Source organism: Loxodonta africana, chromosome 10, assembly GCF_030014295.1.
Source record: "Loxodonta africana isolate mLoxAfr1 chromosome 10, mLoxAfr1.hap2, whole genome shotgun sequence".
NCBI lineage: Eukaryota > Metazoa > Chordata > Mammalia > Proboscidea > Elephantidae > Loxodonta > Loxodonta africana.
Window position 1 is genome coordinate 66,801,578 of NC_087351.1, and position 24,725 is coordinate 66,826,302.

The following is a 24,725-nucleotide window of genomic DNA, read 5'->3' on the forward strand; positions in this document are numbered from 1 at the left end:
CCTTAACCAAGTGACCAAGGTTAACCTCACCAGTAATAAGACATACTGATATCATGCAGCCCCTGATATGATACAATGAGAATGGTGCATCACCTCTGTGGTATCCCCAAAATCTATAACCGCATCTAATCGTGAGAAAATATGAGACATACTGGAGGAAAGTCTACAAAATACCTAACCAATACTCTTTAAAAGCATCAAGGTCATGAAAGACTGAGGAACTGTCACAGCCTGGAAAAGACTAAAGAAATATAACAACTAAATGCCATGAGAAAACTAGAATCCAAATAAAGTCTATAACATAGTTAATAGTATTGTCAAACAAACAAAAAAAAAAAACCAAACCCATTGCTGTTGTGTCGATTTCAACTCATAATGACCCTATAGGCCAAAACAGAACTGCCCCACAGGGTTTCCAAGGAGTGGCTGGTGGATTCAAACTGCTGACCTTTTGGTTGGCAGCTGAGCTCTTAACCACTGTGCCACCAGGGCTCTAATAGTATTGGACCAATGTTAATTTCTTAAATTTTGGTAACTGTACTACAGTCTTATGAGATAACATTAGGGGAAGCTGGGGGAAGCCTATATGAAAAGTCTCTGTATTACCTTGGTAATTCTTCTGTAAGTCTAAAATTATTTCAGAATTAAAAGTTACCAAAAAAGGCAATAGTACAATGTCCATTAATCAGAATGTATAAACAATTTAGTACTACTCAGCAATAACATGAAATGAACTACTATACCGATAAATGTAATAACATAGTTGAATATCCAAAGTATTACACTAAGTAAGAGAAGGTAAAAACACACACAGAAAGGACAATCTACTGCATGAGATCCTAGGAAAGGCAAAAGTATAGTAATAGAAAGCAGACAGGGTAGTTACCAGGACCAGGCAGGTGGGAGAGGGGATTGGCTGTGCAAAGAATCTTTTTTTGGGTGATGGAAATGGTCTGTATCTTGATTGTGGTGGTGTTTATTGATTTAGGAGATAATATTGGAGCCATTATTCATTGTCCTAAAATGTGACCCAGCTGGAGCTGGACTCACAAAGACTCATAAGGACACATCAGCTGGGCCCTGGAGTATGAAGACAACAGCTAGGACAATCTGGAAAACATCTTCTGGGGAACTTTTCACATAAACAAATCATAAAAACAGCACAAAAGACCTACATACTTTTCCACTCTTATCGTTTTCTATTAGCCTTTAGTGAATAGAAAATTTGTTAGACCCATGAAGACCCTCCTGACTGTCCTTACTGAAACCTGTACCAATGATTATTAAGAAAGACAATTTAACATGTAGAACCACGGTGACTTAACAGTTCTGGCCAATCTGTGAAAAGGTGAAGCTTTCAATGGTTTTGCCCATTTGTAATGTTAATGTATACCAATGATTCTGTAATATTCCTCAGACCAAGGCAGACCTGGCTGTAGCAGCACGCTTGTCCTTTTTCTCACTTTTGCTTATTCTGTAATATTCCTTGGACTAGGGCAGACATGGCTCTGGCAGCAAGCTTGTCCATTTCCTACTTTCGCCTCTTTGCGTATATGCCTAATAAAACCTTTTTTTTTTTACTCTACTAGACTTTGTGATGTTTTTACCCTAGAACATCATATAACTGTATATATTTGTCAAAACTCATCAAATTCTGCACTTAAAGTTGGTGAATTTTATTAATCTTAATAAAGCTGACTTTGAAAAAAATTAAAAACAGTAGTAAAATATGTAACCTTACATGTAAATAAAGCATTGTTGCTGTTAGATACCATCAAGTTCATTATGACTGACTCACAGCAACCCTATAGGACAGATAAGAACAGCCCCACAGGGTTTCCAAGGCTGTAATCTTTATGAAAGCAGACTGTCACATCTTTCTCCCTTAGAGCAGCTGGTGGGTTCAAACTGCTGACCTTTCGGTTAGCAGCCGAGTGCTTTAACCACTGTGCCACCAGGGGGTATGAACATATACACATACATATATATGCTTATCTAAAAAATGAAATACTGGATAAATAAATCAAAAAGCTAATAAAAATGGTTAACTATAAGAGACAAAGGAGCCCTGGTGGCGTTTCAAACCCACCAGCCACTCCACAGGAGAAAGATGTGGCAGTCTGCTTCTGTAAAGATTTACTAACTTGGAAATCCTATGGGCAGTTGTACTCTGTCTTTCAGGGTTGCTAAGAGTCAGAACCAACTTGTTGGCAATGGGTTACAAGGGACAGAGAGAACAGGATAGAAGGAATATAGATGGAATATCATTTGTTATGTAGTTTTGACTCTGAAATCATGTAAATGGTTCACATACTCAAAATTAAGCCAAAAAAAAAAAGGAAACAAGTGATGCTCCTACGGCATAATGCTTTGTGTGATAATGGAACACTAACGTTACCTATATCCTATTTCATTAAAATGAACCCAGACTATAAACTTGACCTAGCCAAATCATTTTTCTTCAGTAATGAAGTTTCACTGCTATAGTTGCTTATGTTTTGCTCCAACATATCTGAAAGCTACCATCTGTGCCTAATAAGAACAAAACACTATCACAGACTGTTTTAATTTCCTGTCTGTTATCAGCCGTAAGAAGGTAACCCTGGAAACGAGGATTTATGGCATTCTTTCTCCTACTGTTGGTCATAACCAACAAAAGAAAACAAAGCAGCCTCCAAAAGTTAAAGGTTTGCCCATAACAACTCCACACAATGTCAGTTCTAAGGTACACTTCATGTCATTAATGAGTAAGCAATGACAACAACTAACACTGCTGGGTTGCCTCCCTGAAGTATTTTAGCTGCCAGGACTCCTTCTTGAAATGACAGTAAGGCAGACCCAAAGTATGACCCTGAGTACCTACTTAAGCATCTTTTGAATCTCAGACCCCACCCCCCAGGGCTTGTTAAAACACAGACTGCATGAGCTATCAAGCCACGAAAAGATATGAAGGAACCTTAAATGCATATTGCTAAGTGAAAGAAACCAGTCCGGAAAAGCTTCATACTGTATGATTCCAGCTGTATGATGTTCTGGAAAAGGCCAAACTATAGAGACAATAAAAAGATCAGTGGTTGCCAGAGGTTGAGGGTGAGTGAGTAAGGGATGAATAGGTGGTGCACAGGGCATGTTTAGGGCAGTGAAACTATTTTGTAGGATACCATAATGGTAGACACATGGCATTGGCATCTTGTCAAAACCCATAGGGCTATATAAACACAAAGAGTGAACCCTAATATAAACGAGGACTTTAGTTAATAATAATGTATTCATATTGGTTCACCAATAGTAACAAATGTACCACAGAAATGCGAGGTGTTAATAATAGAAGGAACAGTACCCAGGAGAGACAGGGAGTATATAGGAACTCTGTACTTTCTGCATGATTTTTCTGTAAACCTAAAACTGCTCTTAAAAATTAAGTTTATTTAAAACACACACACAGAGATTGCTAGGCCCCACCCCAGGAGCTTCTGATTCAGTAGGTCTGGAGTGGGCCTGGAAACGAGCATTTCTAACCAGTTCCCAGAAGATGCTGGTGCTGCTGGGCTGGGAACCACCTTTGAGAAGCCCAGCTTTGAAGCAGTCTATGTTTTGTGCTGCTGCATACAATCTTCACACCTTCCAAACGCTCCTACTCAAGCATATAGATATATTTTCAAGGACAACCACAGACCTAGGTTTGCTGGGGAATAAAGGAAACTCCTGGGAGAGATCTTCCCGTCCCAGAAGAAAATTCCATTCAAAAGAGTTCCTTTAGAATGAGCAGTAATAGGAATTAGCATTACCCACAATGTTGTTTAGTGATTGGCACCAAAAATTAGAGATCTCCAAGGAACGCAGAATGTCATACCGGATACATCCTCCTGGTAGAACAATGTTAAAAAGACAATGGAAAAAGAATGTAATTAATGTTACTGAATTGCACACTTAAAAATGGTTAAGATATCATGAAAGATGAGAAGATATCTATCCAAGATGCTCACCGAACCCCATCTAAGGTAGACCCCAAAAGTCACCAAGACATAATCAAACTTGCCAAAACCAAAGACAGAGAGAATTTTAAAAGCAGCTAGGGACAAACAAAAAGTCATCTTCAAAGAAGAGTCAATAAGACTAAGCTCAGACTACTCAGCTGAAACCATGCAGTCAAGAAGGCAATGGGATGACATATACAAAGCCTCGAAGGAAAAAAACTGCCAGCGAAGAATCATATATCCAGCAAAACTGTCTCTCAGATATGAAGGCGAAATTAGGACATTTCCAGATAAACAGAAGTTTAGAGAATTTGAAAAAAACAAACCAAAACTACAAGAAATACCAAAGGGAGTCCTCTGGTTAGAAAAAAAATGGTTAAAATGGCAAACTTTTTGTTATGCATATTTCAACACACACATACAAAGACAATGAAAGAAGACTCAGAATATTGATTGTGTATCCATCCTAAGGAAACCCTGGTGGTGTAGCGCTTAAGTGCTACAGCTGCTAATGAAAAGGTCAGCAGTTCGAATCCACCAGGCACTCCTTGGAAACTCTATGAGGCAGTTCTACTCTGTCCTATAGGGTTGCTATGATTGTTATGAGTCAGAATTGACTTGACGGCAACAGCTTTATCCATCCTAAGGGACAGGAAGGAGATAACAAAGTCTGCCTACTGGTTTTAGAATTAGAAGAGACAGAAGGACAGACACAAACAGACACTTAAAGTTATCAAGCCTCTTTGCTCTTGGCTGGAATTAAATCAAGTCAAGGTACTAACAAAGATACGCCCATCCCGATATAGTGGAGAAAGGTTTGAATCACTGGCCTGAACAGTCATAGTTCCATCTAACACCAGAGCTGCTGCTACATCCATACAGTAATGCTTATTTCATTTGTGCTCATATCACCCAACCCCACTGGGTTTTATGCTTCTGGGGGGTAAGCATCGTATCTTAAGGTTTTAGAGTTTCTACACAGTGCCTTGGATGCCCTGTGCAGAGCCAGCGTTAAACATAGACCTTCCACGCTTATCCAATTAATGTCAGTCTATACCCTGTGATTTATTTCCTTAAAATAGATTTTAAAGAGAAGGGACACCAAAGAAGCTCATGTGGACAAGGGCATACAGATTTCTCATTAAGGCATTGTTGGCAACAGCAAAATTGGAAACTTGAGTGTGCATCAGAAGAATGATTGCATGGTTTGGGTGGAGTCGCACCATAAAATAATATCCAGCAGTGAAAATGAGTGGATTTTAGCTGCATGTATAAATCCTTGAAAAAAATTCAGTGAAAAAAGCAAGTAATAAAAGGATGTGTACAGTATGAGGTAGAAACAATACAAAAGTTTAAAAATATGTATGAGAGTAAGAGACACCAAATTCAGGACAGTGGTTGTCTCTGTGGAGGGAAGGTAACGGAGTCTGAAAGGGATCCATAAGAAGCTTAAGTTATATCTGTATTTTTAAAAGCTACTACTATAAAAAAAAAATTTTTTTATAGTAAAATATTAAGATTTGTTAAAACTGCATGGATGTTGGTTAAATTAGTTCTTTATACTTTAATATCTGAGACGCTTCATTAATAAAAAGATTTTTTAAACTGAGGTGTTCATATACCTGCAGGTAGCTTTGGCTTTTGGTTTTCTCCCCTGGAAGGGGGTAGGGGAGGGGAACCAAGAAAGGGGTTACCTTTGGGCAGAGGGACTGGGGATGGAGGAGAATAACACAGGAAAGAAACAGCCTGCTTCATGAAGCGTTTCAGACTCTTCCCAGAAACCTCCCTAAATCACACTCTGTGACTCAGAGAAAGGCGTCTGCCCTCAGTCTGGCATTAAAACTTTGCTTTCTACCTGCTGCTTGAAAAGTCTGTCCTACACACAAGCGCAATGTTAAAACAAATTAAAAGGGGTTAAAAAAAATTATATGTATACGTATACACACACACACATCTCTGCTTTTATTTCCATCATGACGATACACCTCTTACTAGCACTTCCACCATCTGCAGCTTTTTGCACTTAACATGGTGGAGCTAACATTTGTAAACTTGGCCAAAATAAGCATGCAGCCAAACATTCCACAGACTGACATAATGGCGGAAATTAAGACGACTGCAGACACCCAGTCATACCATCTGCTGCAGCAGGCAGAGCTGATGCACAGCTTTGACACACTCTGTGAACTTATTTCATAAATTGCAAGTCTGTCAGTGGAAAAGCTCCAATATATTGCAAAGAAAGTACAAGTTTGTTCATTTTCGACATTTTCATTCTCGTCATCCTTGGCAGAGGTAAATTCATATGTTGCTCGTAAGCAGATAAAATATAGCCAAGGCTATTAAAATAGAAGTGCTGGCTGCCTTCAAAATAGTATTGATATGCATGTTTCATTCAGCAAACACAGTACTAGTAAGGTATTCTCATCCTCTCAGCCAGCCTTGTCATAAACAGTATTGGTAAGGGGCCAAGTTAACCCATATGAAGCTTTCCTTACTAAGTAACACTTCTCCCTGATTACAACGGTAATGTTCACTGTAGTTTGTTTATAAAATATAAAAATGCTGAAATGGGAAAATGAAAGCACATACAATCTCTTCACCCAAGCACAATTACTTAACTGACTCTTAGGGGAACCACATCTACAGTTGTTCAAGAAGTAGATGGTTAAAGTTGTATCAGCTGTGTGACCTGAGCTTCAGTGTCCTCACAGGTACGAAGATGGGTTTGGAGGAGGAGCCTAACGTGCCTCCCAGGTTCCTGCCTTGCACATCTCTGAGGGTGTTGGAAATCGACAAAGTTAGCCCCACCAGTGGCTCAGCTTTTGAGATGAGCACGGCAGTGGCCAGCGACTTTCTGCATTGACATAGGGAAGAGTACCTGCTCTAAACAATTCAGATTTACTAATGGATAAAACTGAAAGCTGCCAATCATATATGTTATTAGCTCTCAAAGTTTTGTCTGAACCAACGAACTCTCGTTCTGGTCTCAGTTTACTACTCCAAATACTTCTGGCGGGCCAAAATTAGAGCCTGAGAGGCAGTCTGAGGAAACAAAAGAGACTGTATTCAAGGAGCCATTAAAAAAACAAAAAAGACACACTTGCCAAATTTGGTTTTTTATTTGATTATTTTGTATATCTTTCACAATCCAGCTGTTAAACCAAAAATGGAATTTACAAAACAGATGGTGATAACAAGGTCTGGTTCACAGCAGTTCTAAAGAAAGAACACACCAATCTGATAAGCCAGCCATTTGCTTCAAAAGCTTCTAATAGGCTCATCCGTTGTCATCCTACATTCATTTATGCCATGAGATTTCATACAGATGAGTGTTATGGAACCATCTGTAATCCCATCTGACAAATAAATCCCAGCAGGGTGTGCAAGTCACCATCATTATGACAAATGATTAAGGGATAAGGGATCATCCTTCAGAACCAAAATCAAACCAGACCCACTGCCGTTGAGTCGATTCCCACTCAAACGGACCCTACAGGACAGAGTAGAACTGCACCACCAGGTTTCTAAAGCTGTAATCTTTATGGAAGCAGACTGCCACATCTTTTTCCCACGGAGCAGCTAGTGGGTTTGAACCACTGACCTTTTGGTTAGCAGCCAAAAGCTTTAACCACTGTACTGCCAGGGCTCCTTTCCTTCAGAATAGTGGTTCCCAAATTTGGCCGATCAGAGGAAGCTTTAGAAAACACAGCTTCCCAAGCTACCCTGAGAAAGCCTGATTCACTGGGTGTGGGAGTGACCCAGGATGATATCTTTTAAAAACCCAAGGGATTCTGATGACCAGTGCAGCTGGAAGCACAGGATTTTGAGAGGTAAGAGAGCATGAGCCTTGAAAACAGACCCACTGATGGCCCTGCTATTGCTGTTAATGAGGACGAACTATGGGCAACACTGTGTAATTACTCACCATAAACCCTCACTACAGTCACCAAGTAAGAAGATGATGATTCCTGTGGAACTCTGTAAGGTCTGCACACCAGCTGGGAAAGGGCTGGAAGAGTTTTAAGGGTGCTGAAACAGAGACGGGTGTGGTAGAGGGGTGGGAGACAAGAAAGGAAGTAAGGAAAAGAAGCTGGAGCCAACTTTTATCTATGTGGGCAGGGAGGGCCCACATGCTCCGAAGAAAAATAAAGGAAGGAAGACTTCACGTAAGAAAGTTGTGCCCATATCCTAGAAAAATGTCAGCCACCCACTAGAAATCAGGTTCAAGGGTAACACGACCAGGTTTTCATAACGGCTCCGGTACTGATTCCTAAGCTGGACAAAAATATATCAAATCATAACCTCAAGAAACTTAAGATTGTGGAAATAAGAGGCCTAAGTATAAAAATATTTGGAGAATGACTACAAAAACAATAATTTACATAAAGGTGGAAGTATGTGCTGGAAGGGGAAAAAAATACAGCTTTCTTAAAGATTAAGAATTTGAACCAGAATGTAAGGATTAGATTCTGAGGAGGAAGGAGGGTTTTCTAGGTGGGGGAAGGGACAGAGGTGCTACACGAAATAAGATACAGAAGTGGAAACCAACTAAATACATAATGGCCTACCTGAGTGGGTCCATGCATTGGGCAGAAACCAGATTTTCTATTTTAGAGCATTTTTCAAATTAACAGTTTTAGGTTTAGTTCAAGACCTCTTTCAAGCCCTGCAACAACTCTGCATTAGTCAAAACCAGTTATCATCTCCATTTTACAGGTGGGGAAACTGATATTCAGAACCAATAAATGCCTGCTCAAGGAGAGCCAACTAGTGAGTGTGAGAGCTGGATTCTGACCCCCCAAACCAGAGTTCTGATCCAATGCTGTCAGAAGTCTGGACCTGACCCACCAGAAAAATAGACTGGAGAGGGAGAGCCCACGGACAGGAACTCCGAATCAGGAGTTGCTACAGTTTGCAGTAAGTCATGAGATGACAAGGCCAAGAGCAGGTGACAGCACAGAAGATGAAAAGAGATTAAACCCAACTTTTTAAAAGAAAAGTAAATCAGTTATAAAACATTGGGTTGAAGGAGAGGAAACTGTCAAAGCTAACTATAGTCCCAGGAGCACAGAACAGAAAGAGCAGCCTGGGATGGCTAGAGCCCAGAATCACTGCGTATCAGTAACAAAATACTATTTTACCAACTATGCGTTTGGTTTATATGAGGGAAAATTCAGTAATTTAATGCTCCTTTGACCTTTATTTTTTGAAATCAAACTGAAACAGTTTCAGGGGAAAGGAGAATCCCATTAAATCTTCAAACTAATAAAAAAGGCTTTTAAACTTATCTATGAAATTTATCCAGTAAAAATCGCTTCTAAAGCCAACCAGGAGTCTTTAACTTTAACTCTTCAAGATTCAAATATTTTGTGCCTCCTGGTTGTGATACCATATGAAGTAAATAGCATTTCTGCCAAAAATGTTTTCCCTGAATTTAATCAAATCTTTAGACCTAAATTTTAGTTTCCAGGAACATGGAGGTTAGAGAAACAAGTTAAATGAAAACAAGAAAAAACAATCAGACAAATCCCAAAGGTAAGACATGTTACAGGGCAACTGACCTAATCTCTGACAAATCAGTATCACTGGGGGGGGGGGGGGGCAGGGGGAGTGGAGGTGAAAGAGGTAAGAGAACTGTTCCAGATTAAAACGTAACAACCAAATTCAAATGTATGACCGGCAAGCGGGTCTTGGTTTGAACAAATCATTAGTGAAAGGTATTTTGGACAACTGGGAAAATTTGAATACAGGCTAGGTATTAGAAGATATAACAGAATTGTAGATTTTACTAGGGGTGGTATAAGTGGTTCAGAAGGAAAACACTTTTTTAGCATGACATTTCATCTCTAAATACATGTGCCTGATTTACTCTCAGCAAAATAGACTATGCAAATATGGCAAAACTTTAATTCTGAATCTAGGTGGTAGGTATATAGATGTCTGTTGTGTAAATTTTGTCTACTTTTGTATTTGAAAATTTTGCATAATAAAAAGTAAAAGTGAATTTCATGTTCCTAATAGGGAATGAATATCAGTTTCCTTGGTATTATTGTTCTACCGACTAATCCAGCAAGTCCTTTTCTGGCTGATATGAAGCCTTACAAGAGTACAACCTCAAGCGCTAATAAAACTAAAAAAATAAATAAATAAAACTAACAACAAGTTATTCTTTTGGAAGAAGTGTCTATAACACTCCTGGGAGAAAAGTCCCTAGATAAAAGCTTTGTCTAGTCAAAGGGACTATAGGTTAGAAGACCACAGACCCTGAAGAACATACAGATGAGGAACCTTTTTAAAGATCTGCGTCACATGAAAGAAGAGACCTGTTACCATAGAAACTATTTGCATGGCTTGAATGTTTCAAGGAAAAGCACCACCTCTAGCAGCTAGAGGAGCCTGCGGTGCTTGCCAGAGCCTCATCTGTAGGCTTCTGCAGTCACAGGAATGAGCTTATACTGACAAGCCCCTTGTGCTTCAGAGACCTTGGTGTGACAATTCAAGTCCTGGTCCAACTGCTACTCCTTGCAGGCCAGACACAGTATAGTCAATTGGCATCATAAACTAGTTAATGAGGATGCTATGACTAGACCCTGGTCTCAACACTAGCCCAGACTAACTGTTCTTCCAGTTATACCAGGATGAGTTTTGCTGGCACACTAAAATAGTTTAAGAACACCAAAGGGATCTTAGGATTAAACCAGTGGTCTGAATTTCCAACACACAAATATAAAGTAGAAAGATTTGCATCTCCTTCTTATAAGCTATTTCACTTGTAAAGGTCTCCATCCTCAAAAAGCTTAGTTTATTGTAGTAGAAGGGGAATGGGAAGGGAGAAAGAGATGGATATTACAATGAAAGAAACGATAACATGGTATAAGCATGGCCTCCACTGAGTCAAATCCTGAGGGCTCTCACAGCTGCAGGCTGTAGGCTAACTGCTCCTTGGAGCATATGATCTACAGCAGCTCTTCCTTAAGGTAAACTAGGAGTTAGGCAAAGTCCTCACTCAGCAGCCCCTCATTCAAAGCCCTTCATCCATGCACACAAACACCTTACCGCAAGCGTGGTTTGCATAAACTATATAGTTGTTGCTATTAGCTGCTGTCAAGTTGACCTCCAACTCATGGTGGCCCCACGTACAATGGAACAAAACACTGCCCAGTCCTGTGCCGTCCCCATGATCGGTTGTGATCCATACAGTTTTCTTTGGTTGGTTTTTGGAAGTAGATAGCTAGGCCTTTCTTCCTAGACCATCTTAGTCTGGAAGCTCCACTGAAACTTGTTCAGCATCATAGCAACATGCAAGCCTCCACTGACAGATGAGTGGTGGCTGTGCATGAGGTACACTGGCTGGGAATTGAACTCAGATCTCCCACATGGAAAATGAGAATTCTACCACTGAACCACCTGTATGTCACATACGGTGTAACTGTATTTTAAACTATTTGAGGGGGAAATTCCCTCTTTGAGACATTCATCACTGACCTCTGTTGAACTGGGCTCTAATTTCCTACTCGGAACAAATAAAAGATAATACATGTTAAATAAAAAACGCATCATGTTTCCCAGCACGAGCCATGTGTTCTTGGGGAAGCACGTCAATGAAACAACATTTAGACCAACTTAACCTTTAAAGGAACCCTTGTGGCACAGTGGTTAAGAGCTACAGCGGCTAACCAAAAGGTCGGGAGTTTGAATCTACCAGCCGCTCCTTGGAAACCCTATGGGACAGTACTACTCTGTCCTATAGAGTTGCTATGAGTCGGAACTGACTTGACAGCAATGGGTTTGGTTGACTTGTGCCTTTAAAAAACTCAGCTCAGAACTCAGCAATGGCCAATTCCCCTCTAAGCGTGGTTGATTATTCACAAAACTCTAGAAAAGCAATAGCAATTGACCCAGAAAAGGGGGTGGGGCTCCCCACCATTAGCCCCAGTAACAAAAAGGATAGTTAAAAAAAAATTAAAGGGGAGTAGACAAAGGTCAAAATACTGCAGGACAAACGTTGACAGCTTTGAATAGAACTTGCGTCATGGAGGACTTTTGCCTCAACCGCTAGTTCCAGTACGGGAATGACGCAGAGTGGTGTCTTCAGGAATTATGCACTTCAGGAACACCAATGCCCCATGTGAAGGAGGCGGCAGTGGAAAACAGGAAAAAATGGAGGCGAGAGGCTTGAACACGGCAAAACCTCATGGCCACAGTTAGGATATGAATTTATCTTTGAAAGACAATGGAAAACCAGTTAAGTGTTTTCAGCAAGGGAGAGATCTATTAGATTTTAGAAAAATCACTTTGGCACTGTTCAATCAGGGGCCACTCTAGCAGATCCTACCAACTATTCCAATTGTGCAAAACCAGTCCAAGGAGACTGAGACCACCCACCTCTGATGCCAAATGTATGGTGGATAATAAATCCCACTCCACATGCCAACCGCATCCTGCAGAAATCTCAGCTTCCCTTCCCTGGTCAGTTCAGACCCAAGCTGCCCACACAGCCCATTCTCTTTCATCCCATTAGCCCAGGGCTAGGTCAGCAGGTACCAGCTCCTTCTCTGTTTCTTAGTTCTGATAATCTGTTGAAAGGACTCATAAACTCTAGGGAAAGGGCTGTCTTTACTCTAGCAGAAAAAAAGGATAGAAAAACATAGGACAAGGAAGGGTCTCAGTGCAGAGCTTCCATGTCTCCAGGGGTCATACTTATCCTCCTGAGAGCAGATGTTTGCTCTCACCACCCAGCAAGCTCCACTGAGCCTCCAGTTTCCAAGACCTTTTATTGGTCTCACTATGTGGCCATGATAGATTACATCATGACTCCTGAGGTTTAGACAGCATCAGGCCCCTGGGTGATCTGTTTTGATATGGTCAGCCCCAAGTCATTGCCCTCAGGTGTGGTCTAACTCTCAAGAACCAGGGCCAAAGGCCCAACTGTTTATGGCAAGGGATTCCACATCTACAGATACTAGTTGTTTGGAGTAAGGCATGGTTAGAGGCAAAGCAATCAGGTAAGAAATTACTGTAATAATTCAGGTAAGAGATGACTGGAAGTGAAGATAAAATGGATTATAGGGATAATCAGGAAGTATAAGAGTCAGAGAAGCCCTGGTGGTGCAGTGGTTAAAGTGCTTGGCTGCCAACTAAAAGGCCTGTGATTCAAATCTACATGCCACTCTGTGAGAGAAAGATGTGGCAGTATGCTTCTGTAAAGATTACAGCCTTGGAAACCCTAAGGGGCAGTTCTACTCTGTCTTAAAAGGTTGCTATGAGTTGGAATCAACTCGACAGCAACGGATTTGGTTTTTTTGTTTATAAGGGTCAGAACCTATAAGCATGATCAACAATGAGGACAAATGAGGAGAAACTGCAGATAAAACTACCAGATTATAAAGATTTTTATCAAGTACCTGTGTTTGGGTAAACTTTGTTAGAAGGGTTGACTACAGCCAGAATGGATTTTTAAAACCTCAGAGAAAGGAGCTAGGCCTAATGCATTCAATGTTCATCTTAAAAAGCTTAAAATGAAACCTAACTGCTTTGAAAACTTCATTTCATTTTAGCTCTACAGTTGTACAGACAACTATAAATATTAGCATATTCTTTTTCTTCTAAAACACTGAACTGTGTGCACAAACACACACCAGTTGCCTCAAAATTACTAGCAGTGGTAAGACTGCTAAGATAAGGACTCTACTATCCAGCCTGATTGGGTCATGCACACAAGACACTTACACATGTTGGTAATTGAAAGCCGTTACTATTATTATTATTCACAGAAGGTAAACAGTAAAAACAAGAACAGATTATCTGATTATTTATAAAAAGCAAACAGTATACAACAGAACAGATATAAGGTAAACCAATCCCCTTCACCTCTGTGAGTAACTCATGTAGCACTTATGTCTAAAAGGGTGCCTGCTTACCCTTGCCAAATTACCCATGTCCACTGGGCAGGTACACCATGGACCAGGTGTCAGCAAGTGTCTCTCTCTCTCTCAGCAGGTATGCTGCCAAGGCAGGTCAGGTGAGGCGTGCCTGTGTTCATTCTCTGTCTCTCTGTGTGGCTTTGCTTGGCTGGCTCTGGCCCTCTGTGCTTACTAGTTCAACTCTCAGCCAGCAGTTTCGGGACAACCCTGGGTCAATGCTAAGGTTAGGCCAGCATTACAACAGCTCTCAAGGGAAAACGTTTATGGCAACATGTACAGTGTATTCCCAAGCCTCCTGCCTGAAGATGTCCAGCTCCATTAGGGACCTCCTGCCTGGAGGTGCCCAGCTTTGCTCCATGGGCAACTCACCTACCACTATCATCTTCTCATGGGCTGACTCTGCCCACCACTGCCATCCGCAGGTCTCATAGTTCTTCCTGCTCACACCACTGCCACCATCTCTCTGCTGCTCAGCTCTGCTGTGCCTGCCACCATTTCTCTCAGCCTTCAGTGTTATCAGCTCGGTGAGTGCTACCAGTTCAGTGTTAAAGCCCTTGATCTATCTTACAGCTCTTCTAGGAGGCTGTCAGCAAAGGGCCCCATGTCCAAAGGACACACTCCTCTGCTGACTCTCATAGATCAGGAAGCCCCAAAAACCTCTGTGAGATTGGCTGCTTATATAGGAAACTCCTTGTCAATTTCAGGGCATGGCTTCCCGTTAAACCAACTGATTCCTTAGGCAGATCAGAAACCAACAAATTCTACTGCGTGGATTTGCAAGCCTCTTATGAGAATAGTAAACGGACCAATCCCTGCAAGCCACTTATGTGGATAGTAAACCAACCAATTACTTGCAAGACTGCAGCCCAACCAATCATTTTGGGAGAATACAAACCTAGGGCCAGAAAGGTCATATAAAAGAAAACCCATTGCACCACAAACACTCAAACTATAATATGGACAATTTCTGTTTAGAAAAAAAAAAAAAAAGAATGTCCTTCAATGTTCAGCTCAAAAGCCACCTCCTCCATAGCCTTCAGTGATTTCAAGTCTCTCCACCAAAAGCAATCCCACCCTCCTTCTGACCATGCAGAATTCCCTTTGCCTTGCTCTTGGTAACTTAGTGTCTGGTCCCCATTAGCACAGGACACAGGTCTTAAGGGCCAAGAACAGAGTCAACTATCTTTGCTTCACTTTTAATAGTTAGTACAGGTTCATCCATAGAGTCTGTGCTTGATAAATACACATATACACACATACACAGTTAATATATCTTCAATTCTAAGGATTTTTAAAACAAGGAAATAAAAATACAATACTTATAAATGTAATACACAACATGCAAAAGTATACACTTAAGCACAGATACAAATATACAGAAGGGGACACAATTTGGATATATCAATATAGATGGAACATTTTGCATTATATTTGCTTAACAGTTCAAAAATGAGTTACAACAAATTTGTGTCTCTCTGAAATTTATATACTATTAAAGATACTGGGGTTTTTTACTATAGATAAAACTATTTAAAATGAATGTAAATATTAAGAATTTATACTGTATTTAACAAAAAACAAAAGTCCTAAAACAAATATTTAAAACAGAACTGAGAAGTTTCCAAACCATAAAATCATTAAAATAGACACACATTTATAAAGTATATAATAAATGTTCTTTAGCAATGTGTCCTTCTCCAGGGACCGATCACTCCTGAAAACATGTCCAAAGTATGTGAGACAAAGTCTCGCCATCCTTGCTTCTAAAGAGCATTCTGGCGGTACTTCTTCCAAGACAAATTTGTTTGTTCTTCTTGCAGTCCATGGTATATTCAATATTCTTCACCAACACCACAATTCAAAGGTGTCAATTCTTCTTCAGTTTTCCTTATTCGTTGTCCAGTCTTCGTGTACATATGAGGTGACTGAAAATAGCACAGCTTGGGTCAGGTGCACTTTAGTCCTTAAAGTGGAAGCTCTTTATACTATCCTAATTTTGTGCACATTTGAAAATTTCTACAATAAAGAATTTAAAAGCTGGTTGCAATCCTGACAAATTTTCTAAAGATTCTTCCTCCATAAGAATTTTGATGTACCAAGGAAACAGCCAGTTGCTTCGAAAGATGCCATGGACTCATACGTCAGCTGGAGATGGAAGGAGCCAACTCACCAAACAGGTGAGTTTCTACATGTGGAGGACTCCAGGAAGGATACAAAGATGTCTGAAGGCTGACCTCCAGCCTAAATTGTTCAGGAGATCCTGAACAATCATTTTTATACTTCTTCATAAAGTTAAATACTCTACTTTTTTTTAAAGTCTATAAAACAAACCAAAAAAAACAAACCCAGTGCCGTTGAGTCGATTCCGACTCATAGCGACCCTATAGGACACAGTAGAACTGCTCCATAGAGTTTTCAAGGAGTACCTGGCGGATTCAAACTGCCGACCCTTTGGTTAGCAGCCGTAGCACTTAACCACTATGCCACCAGGGTTTCCAGTCTATAAAACAACCACCATTTATTAAGTACTTTTTTTTTTTTATGCGCAGAGCACTGTGGAAGGAGGAAGACACAAGAGTTAAGAGGGTGTTCCTGTCCTTAAGAAATTAATCCTAATATTCATCAAGTCCCCCACATGTGCTGGGCAACTTGATAAAAAAAAAAAAAATAGGTGCTAGGAATTCAAAGATGAGTATGGACAATTCTTCTTCTCTGAAAAGGTCTAAAGAGCTGCTACTGAGGCTATAATAAAGGAGCCCTGATGGGGCAGTGCTTAAGCACTCAGCTGCTAACCAAAAGGTGGGCAGTTTGAACCTACCAGCCGCTCTGAAGGAGAAAGATGTGGCAGTCTGCCTCCATAAAGATTACAGCCTTGGGAACCCTACGGGGCAGTCCGACTCTGTCCTATAGGGTTGCTATGAGTCGGAATCGCCTCAACAGCAATAGAAGGGGAGGCTACAACAGGACAAAATTCTAATGAGTGTATGTCCTCTTGGCCTTGAGTATAACAGAGTCACCTCCATTCAGATACTCTTGATTAATCTAATCCAAATTATCCCTCACTCTAATTACCATAAACTCAATAGAGAACTTATAATTGTAGGGAATACTTTTATTTGCGTAACCTCAAATTAAGAATTGTTCATGTAATCCTAGATTCATAATCTAAAATCCATTCCAGATTAGACAGTTGCCCTCTCCTGGTAAATTTTAATACTACAAGTCTAACTATGCAATACTGGACTCAAATTACAGAAGTATACTACAAATGAGTTAGGAGGGGAATGCCCAGGATAGAAGACTTTCTAAAGTTGGGTAAAGAAAATAGCAGAGGAAACACAGTGAGAGAGAGAGAGAGAGAGAATTCAAATACTTCAGTAAAATAGTACAGATTAAAATTAAGTAGACTCTCAGCGATTGTGATTCTCATTCTCTATCATCCTCCCAGCTGCACTACTTTCAAGCAATACGATCTTGGGCAAGTTCTCTCTGTGCCTCAGTTTCCTTATCTATAAAATGGGGATAATATTACCTACGCCACAGGACTATTGTGAGGATCAAATGTGGTAGTAACATATGTAAAGAATTTAGAAGAGTGTTCTGCACATAGTAATCAATAGTGTTTGTTTTTATTCAGATATGAGCTCAAGCGTCACTTCACCAATCTATGTTCCCCACCTCCCAGCATAGATCAAGCTCCTTTGCTTAAATGCTCTCATTGAACTGAGATCTCTGTATTATCACATTTCTCAATCTGTAATTACCATTCGTGTGATTCTCTGATTAATGTCTGTCTTGTCTGCTATTCTTTAAGTTTCGTGAGGGCAGGAACCATGTCTGTTTTTGCTTATCCTGTGTCGCCAGCATTCAGCACAGGGCCTGGCAATTGATGAATTTGTTAAATGAAACAGTAGTAGAATTTCTAGCCTCCTGAAAAAACGTATTTAGTACCTACCAGGATGGCATTGTTTGGTATTTCAAAGACATGTTTTTGTCATATGCCAGAAAAACTGTTTATAGATAATACTTTTTAAAAGAAGCTATTAGGACTGGCTTTTTTCCCCCATTCTCAGTTACCTGGCAACAGTTTAATCAATTTGACTACTCCCAAATTCCAGTCATATAATATTTCAACAGCCACATTATTTTTTCTCTTCTTTATTCACAGTGCTCTTTCTGGTAACAAATAGACCTAAGTCCTATGTAAGCACTCATTAACAACATCAATTAAAACAAACAAAATTACTAATGAATCAAGAGTTAAATACGCTATACTTCCAAAATAGCACCTCTTAATGGCGAGATTAACTTTTCTATAATACACTTTAAAACTGAGGACATACGCTCGCCTTTCAGTTACAATATGGGGGGGCACTAAATAAATTGACTTTTTGTGCCCCTTCACACCTTAGAAGTTGTTACAATTCTTAGTTCAACGTTGCAGTCTTATTTAATAAATCAAAGATGTTTGTGATCCAAAATTAAAAAGAAAACCTTTTGTGATAGCCACCACATTTCAGTATTAAGTGGCTAAGGCTTATTTTTGTATTTAAAAAAAAGTACCTAATTACCTTGCATTATCGTTAGAGAACAGATATTATCTTGCAGTGAAAATGGTTTAGGCGCAACATGAGTCACTATGGATGTCTGTGCCTCCTCCATCCTGGTGGGGAAATAATTAAGGAGCCAGTCACCTACAGTGGACTAAGTATCCACCCCAGATTACATATATGCTCACGTATTTCTCAAAATCTGGGACACTGTCAACATCATTTATGAAAACTGTCCTGGCAGCCTGGGTAAGACAAGCTTAAACCTACTTGCCATGGGTTGAATTGTATCCCCCCAAAATATGTGTCCATTTCGTTAGGCCATGATTCCCAGTACTGTATGATTGTCCTCCATTTTGTGACTGCAATTTCCCTGTGTATTATAAATCCTAATCTCTGCCTGTGGTTAATGAAGCAAGATTGGATTATGTTGAAGATGATTAGGTTGGGATGTAACACCCTTGTTCGGGTCACATCCCTGATCCAATATAAAGGGAGTTTCCCTGGGCTGGGACCTGCTCTACCTTTTATCTTATGAGATAAAAGGAAAGCGAAGCAAGCAGAGAGTTGAGGATCTCACCAAGAAAGCAGTGCCGGGAGCAGAGCGTGTCCTTTGGACCCGGGGTTCCTGCACAGAGAAGCTCCTGGTCCAGGGGAAGATTGATAACAAGAACCTTCCTCCAGAGCCCACAGAGAAAGCCCTCTCAGGGAGTTGACAACCTGAATTTCGACTTCTAGCCTACTAGACTGTGAGAAAATAAATTTCTCTTTATTAAAGCCATCTACTTTTGGTATTTGTATTATAGCAGCACTAGATGACTAAGGGAAACCCTCGTGGTATAGCAGTTAAAAGCTACAGCTGCTAACCAAAAGGTCAGCAGTTCGAATCCAGTGCGTACTCCTTGGAAACTCTATGGGGCAGTTCTACTGTGTCTTACAAAGTCACTATGAGTTGGAACCAACTCAACAGCAATGCGTAGATGACTAAGACACTACTTTAACTGGAAATGTGACAGAAAAGTCAAGACTCTTGAGTACTCGCATAAACTCATAAAAAGGACAAGTCATATCCATTTAAGTTTTGATAATGATACCTACAAGGCTGTTCCAATTCACACTCATTGGGAGAAGACGGGGGAAGGGTTTAGATACAGGCATGAAGTATAAGGATCTCAAGGGATAGTGGACCCTCCAAATTAATTGAGTGCCTAAAAAAAAAAATGCCATTGAGTCAATTCCAACTCATATTGACCCTATAGGACAGAGTAGAACTCCCTCACAGGGTTCCAAGGAGCAGCTGGTGGATTCAAACTGCTGACCTTTTGGTTAGCAGCCATAGCTCTTAACCACTTCACCACCACGGTTCCAATTGAGCGTTTCGGTTTCGGATAAAAGAGTAGTGAAATACAAGAAAGATGCTTTATATAGTAAGGAGACCTCACCAAGGTAAAACCTTGGGTATGTAAGAGAACTAGGATGTGGCTAAACTAAAAAGGGACAGAAATAGATAAAGATGGATGGTCCAAGGATCATCCTATGATGCTACATTCAAAGGAGAGCTCAGCCAGTTCCTGGGAGAATTGATAGTGGCTCCTCTAGCCCTGCCTCCAAGCCTACAGCTACAGCCCATATTGAATAGCAACTGTGAGACAGCCCAGTCACGGGTGAACACAGGAGCTCCCGTGGTAAGGTACACACTGGACACCAGAGGACAGGTGTGCTAGGCAAGGTTCACTGAGGAGAAGCTGTCATGTAGGAGAACTGACAAACTCCCTGGAACACCAGAAACTATAATCAATTCACTCAAGAGGAACTGAAATAGTGGTAATTGATTTATGCTCTCAAAGGAAAAAACTGGGGGTTGTGTGGGATGGTTTTCTCTGTTACTCTCTTCTGTATTTTCTACAAATTTATAGATTTAGGTCCCCTCTCAGTCCTTCCTCCCACTGGTCTCCTTCCTTCTCTCTCCCATCATTTCAGGCTCATTTCTTTATAAATTCAGCGTTCCCCTCCACTCTGCCTTCTCTTTAAATATGTGCCTCCAAGAAGCCAATTTTATGTCCTTCAGTGTGATTTCCTAGATCAGAGGCTTTCAAGCTTTTGATCACAATCCACAGTAAGAAATACATTTTACATCCGGAGCCAGTACATACACTAAAAAAAAAAAAAAAAAAAAACACAGCTGTGGAGTCGATTCCAACTCATAGTGACTCTAAAGGACAGAGCAGAGCTGCCCCATAGAATTTCCAAGGAGCAGCTGATGGATTCAAACTGTAGAATTTTTTATTAGCAGCCACGTACTTTAACCACTGTGCCCCAGTACATACATAAAATCATATAATATATATATATATATATATATATATATAACAAACAGAAGTTCCTCAAAACATTTACCCTTATTACGTGTGATAGACTGATCTTCCTCCCTCCAAGCCACTTTTTTTTTTATTATTAAATGCTGGTAGCAACCCATGAAGTTAATTTCATGGCACAACTAATAGGTCACAACTCACAGTTTGAAAGACTTAGATAAGATACATTGATTCAACTCTCCAAGGAGCAATGTAAGGTAGTAGCTAAGACTGCATGGATTCAAATACCACCTCTACCTGTCAGCCTCATTTTCCTCAAGGTATAAGTGAACAGTATTTACCTTGAAGTTAAGGACTAACCAAGACCATCTACATAAAACACATAAAAAGCACTCAATTAACAGTTATTAATTTTTAAATTGTCCATAGACTTTTTTTTTTTTACTTTATTATGGTAAGAAAACCCAAACCCATTGCCATTGATCAATTCAACTCATAGTGACCCTATAGGACAGAGCAGAACTGCCCCATATGGTTTCCAAGGCGTGCCTGATGGATTTGAACTGCCGACCTTTTGGTTAGCAGCCGTAGCTCTTAACCACTACACCACCCAAGATATACATAAAATTCATCATCTTAGCCATCTTAAAATTTACCATTCACCACTGCCCAGTTCCAGAACATTTTCATCACACCAAAAGGAAACCCTGCACCCACTAAGCAGTCACTCCCCATTCTGCTCTCCCCACTAGGAGCCTCTGGCAACTACTAATCTGTTTTCTTTCTCCAGGCCCATGGACTTTTTAAAAAATATATTAACATTAGACTGAACAGTTTTCTAAGGTGGCATGAAATGTTCTTTGGAGTCATTAGTTCTCCTTGCCTGAATCATGGCTCGTGAGACAAACTTCCACTAACCAGTTCTCATGTAAACCTGTAAGCCACTTTAGGTAATTCTGTGACCTGTCTCAGGGTCAGAAATCCCTCTCCCTTTGGGTAATTAGTTATTTTAGGTTACAGACCACTCTCCTGTGAATTCTGTTAGGGCAGGATCCCCAAAGCCTGGCCAAGGCTGTGGAAGAGACCACTTTCTGTGTCTGCAAGAGCAGAATGAGCAAGGCCCTAGGAGGGTGTTTCTTCATTACATCTTGAGATATCACCAAAAAAAAAAACGCACAGAAAACTGAATGTCTATTAAAGAATAGTCTTTGTTTTTGAAACTCTACTTTGAGGCCCCAAACTTTTGCCATCAAAGGGTAAAAAAGTGCACTGGACACAGGAGAGGTCCATTTCTTGGCTGTAGGATGTAGTATCATTTCCTTTTGGGGCCTCACCCATCACACAATTCGATTTCCCACCCTTCCTTTGGAGTGTGAAAGACTGGGCAAAAATAACTTTGTTCTTCGCAGAATCTAACCAGAGGGGTCACTCTCATTCAGGGAAATAACAGAGGCAGGAGGATTACCTTGCAAAGCAGCATTGTTACAGGAGTCTCAGGTCAGAGAAATAAATGTCACCAAGACACACAAAGGATGCAGACTAGGAAACAACGTCTCTGATTCCAGCCCGTGGAAGCCAGAGGCTTTTTTCTTTCTTTCTCCCCCCTCCCCCCGCCTTTTTTTTTTTTTTTTAAATAAGAACCAACAGTCCTCACCGGGCAATTAAGCAGCAAAGTCCTCAGTCATTTTCCACGTCCCACCCCCCCACACACCGGAAACCCTGGTAGCTAAGAGCTAAGGCTGCTAACCAAAAGGTCGCCAGTTCGAATTCACTAGGCGCTCCTTGGAAACTCTATGGGGCAGCTCTACTCTGTCCTATAGGGTCACTATGAGTCCGAATCGGCTCGACAGCAACAGGTTTAACCCCCCTCCAACCCTCCCACTGATTGCTTTCCCAACCCCAGGATGAAAAGCCCCGCCAGACTCAAGCGCGGACAGCACTGGGTCAACCCTGCTTATTTGGGGTGGAGGGTGGGATGGAAGGATGGAGGGACACGCCTCGGAGCCCCCCAAAGCCCAGCGAGTCTCCCTGATTCCTGGGGCCGCCGCTGGTAGGAGTCGCTTTATTTTCGGTTAAGGGGATGGGACTAAGCACTCTCTAAGCGGCAAACGAGCCCAAGAAATCTCACACTCCGAACTCCGGAAAAACCCGTGCCCGGGGTCACTCTAAACGTTGGGAAATGCCTGAACTGGATGGAATCTGAGGTAGACAAAAGGGGATTACAGCTCTCTGTAGATAACCGAAGACCCCGCACCCCCCCCGCAAGTCAGTAAGAGTGTTGGGTCCCTGAGTTTAGAGCGATGGATCATGTGCTTCATCGCAAAGCACAGGAACCCAGGGTTTCACCCCAGACCTACCAAAATATGGGATCTCAAGAGAGGGACGACGCAGGGAGCCATCACTTCAACAAGCACTCAGGTGAGTGATGCATATTCTGAGCAAGTTTGGGCCCCGCACACACCTCAAGCTTCCTGACTCCTCCCCACTCCCTCCCTTGGGCGCTCTGGCTAGGGTGGCTCCACGCTCCTCTGGCGGGGCAGCTTAGTGACCGCGGTCCCTCCAAAACGCACGACCTGCGCTGGAGGAGAGGGCTGCGTGCAGGTGGCGGGGAGGACCCCGCGAGGGGGGCTGGAGCCACTCCCCGGACTGAGGGGCCGCTGCCTCCAGGACGCCTGGAATGCGTCGCACGCAGGGTCCTCTCCTCCGCCGAGGCGGTGGTAGGGCCGAGGGTGAGGTTCAGAGGTGGCAGCGCTCGAGTCCCCGGCCAAGAGTGAAGCAACTCCGGAAATTCCCTGACCGGTGCTCTCTTCCTTCGTCCCCTTTCCGCGCCCCGCACGCCCAGGAAGCCCGCGCCGCCGGGTGCACTGACCTGAGATGGTCTCCTGGTAGCCCTTGGTGAAGAACTGCATGGCCGTGGCCGCTCTCCAGGGCGTCTTAAGCAGCCCCTGCCGCTGGGGGTCCTCGCCCAGCGAGCGCAGGATGGACGAGTAGGCGGCCGCCAGGTTGGGGAGGTTCAGCTCGTTATCCTCCTCGCTGCGGGGCCGCTCGCCCTTCCAGCCGTCCGCCGGCTGGGCGCTTTTGGCCTCGGGTCGCGGGGGCTTCTCTGCCGGCCGGCTGGGCCCGGGCCGCGGCGACTCCCGCTCGGGAAACCCATTGCTGCACCTGGCGCCCCGCGGCTTCTCCGCAGACGTCCGCACCGGGCCCTTCTCCATGGACCCGCCACTGGCGCTCGGGAGGGAAGCTGGGGCGCTTCAAGGGCTGCAACAAAACTTGGCCGGCGGCGGCAGACAGCAGACCCTGCGGGCAAAGTCACCTGAGGAAAGGAAGCGACGAGGCGCCCCGCTCTGAGTCAAAGGCAGCCTCCGGCTAGAGAGCCCGGTAGCCCTTCCTATTTATCGCGGGGCCGCGCCGCGGGCGCCGCGGGCATTCCCATTGGCCCCGGCCGCCGCGCGTCACGGCGCTGGCCCCGCCCGCTGTCCCCCACTCCGCCCGGGGCCAGGGAGGGGGCGGTGGCACGGGAGGGGCAAGCGGTGGGGTTCTCGGGTGGGCTTGTGAGGGGCAGCGGGCCTGGGCCGAGGCGCGGACGGTGCCCACGTCCCTCCCGCGCCAGCCCGGAGGAGTGGACTGGACTCTCCGGTTGTCACCAAGTGAACGGAGTCTGAAACAGGGCAGGTGTCTGGAGCCGCGGCGGGTAATTCTCCAGCCTGGGGCTACCCTGGGCCCGGAGCGCGTCCCTGACGGGTCGCCTCCTCTTGGGCCAAAGAGGGCCCTGGATCAGAAGTGCTCTGGTCCCTTCGCCCAGTGAAAGATGAGCAAACAGGTGGCCTTCTCGGCAGGGAAAGAGCCCAGTTAAGCAGCTAGTAAGGTAACCTATTCTTACGCTTTTAAGACAAGAGAAAAACGTGACTTGAAGCCCTTGGATTTTCGTTTGTTAAAAATATGTGCAATACCTGCCAC

General features: G+C 42.6%; 1 protein-coding gene across 1 annotated transcript in view; it reads right to left on the minus strand.

Annotated features, from left to right (window-relative positions):
• Positions 1-24,137, minus strand: part of GCH1 (GTP cyclohydrolase 1) — a 52,488-nt gene extending 28,351 nt beyond the window's left edge. The window contains exon 1 of the mRNA XM_003408648.4: positions 23,638-24,137. Coding sequence (XP_003408696.1) covers positions 23,638-23,980 — 343 coding nt within the window. The 5' untranslated portion in view covers positions 23,981-24,137. The remainder of the gene's footprint in view (positions 1-23,637) is intronic.
• Positions 24,138-24,725: the final 588 nt, after the last annotated feature.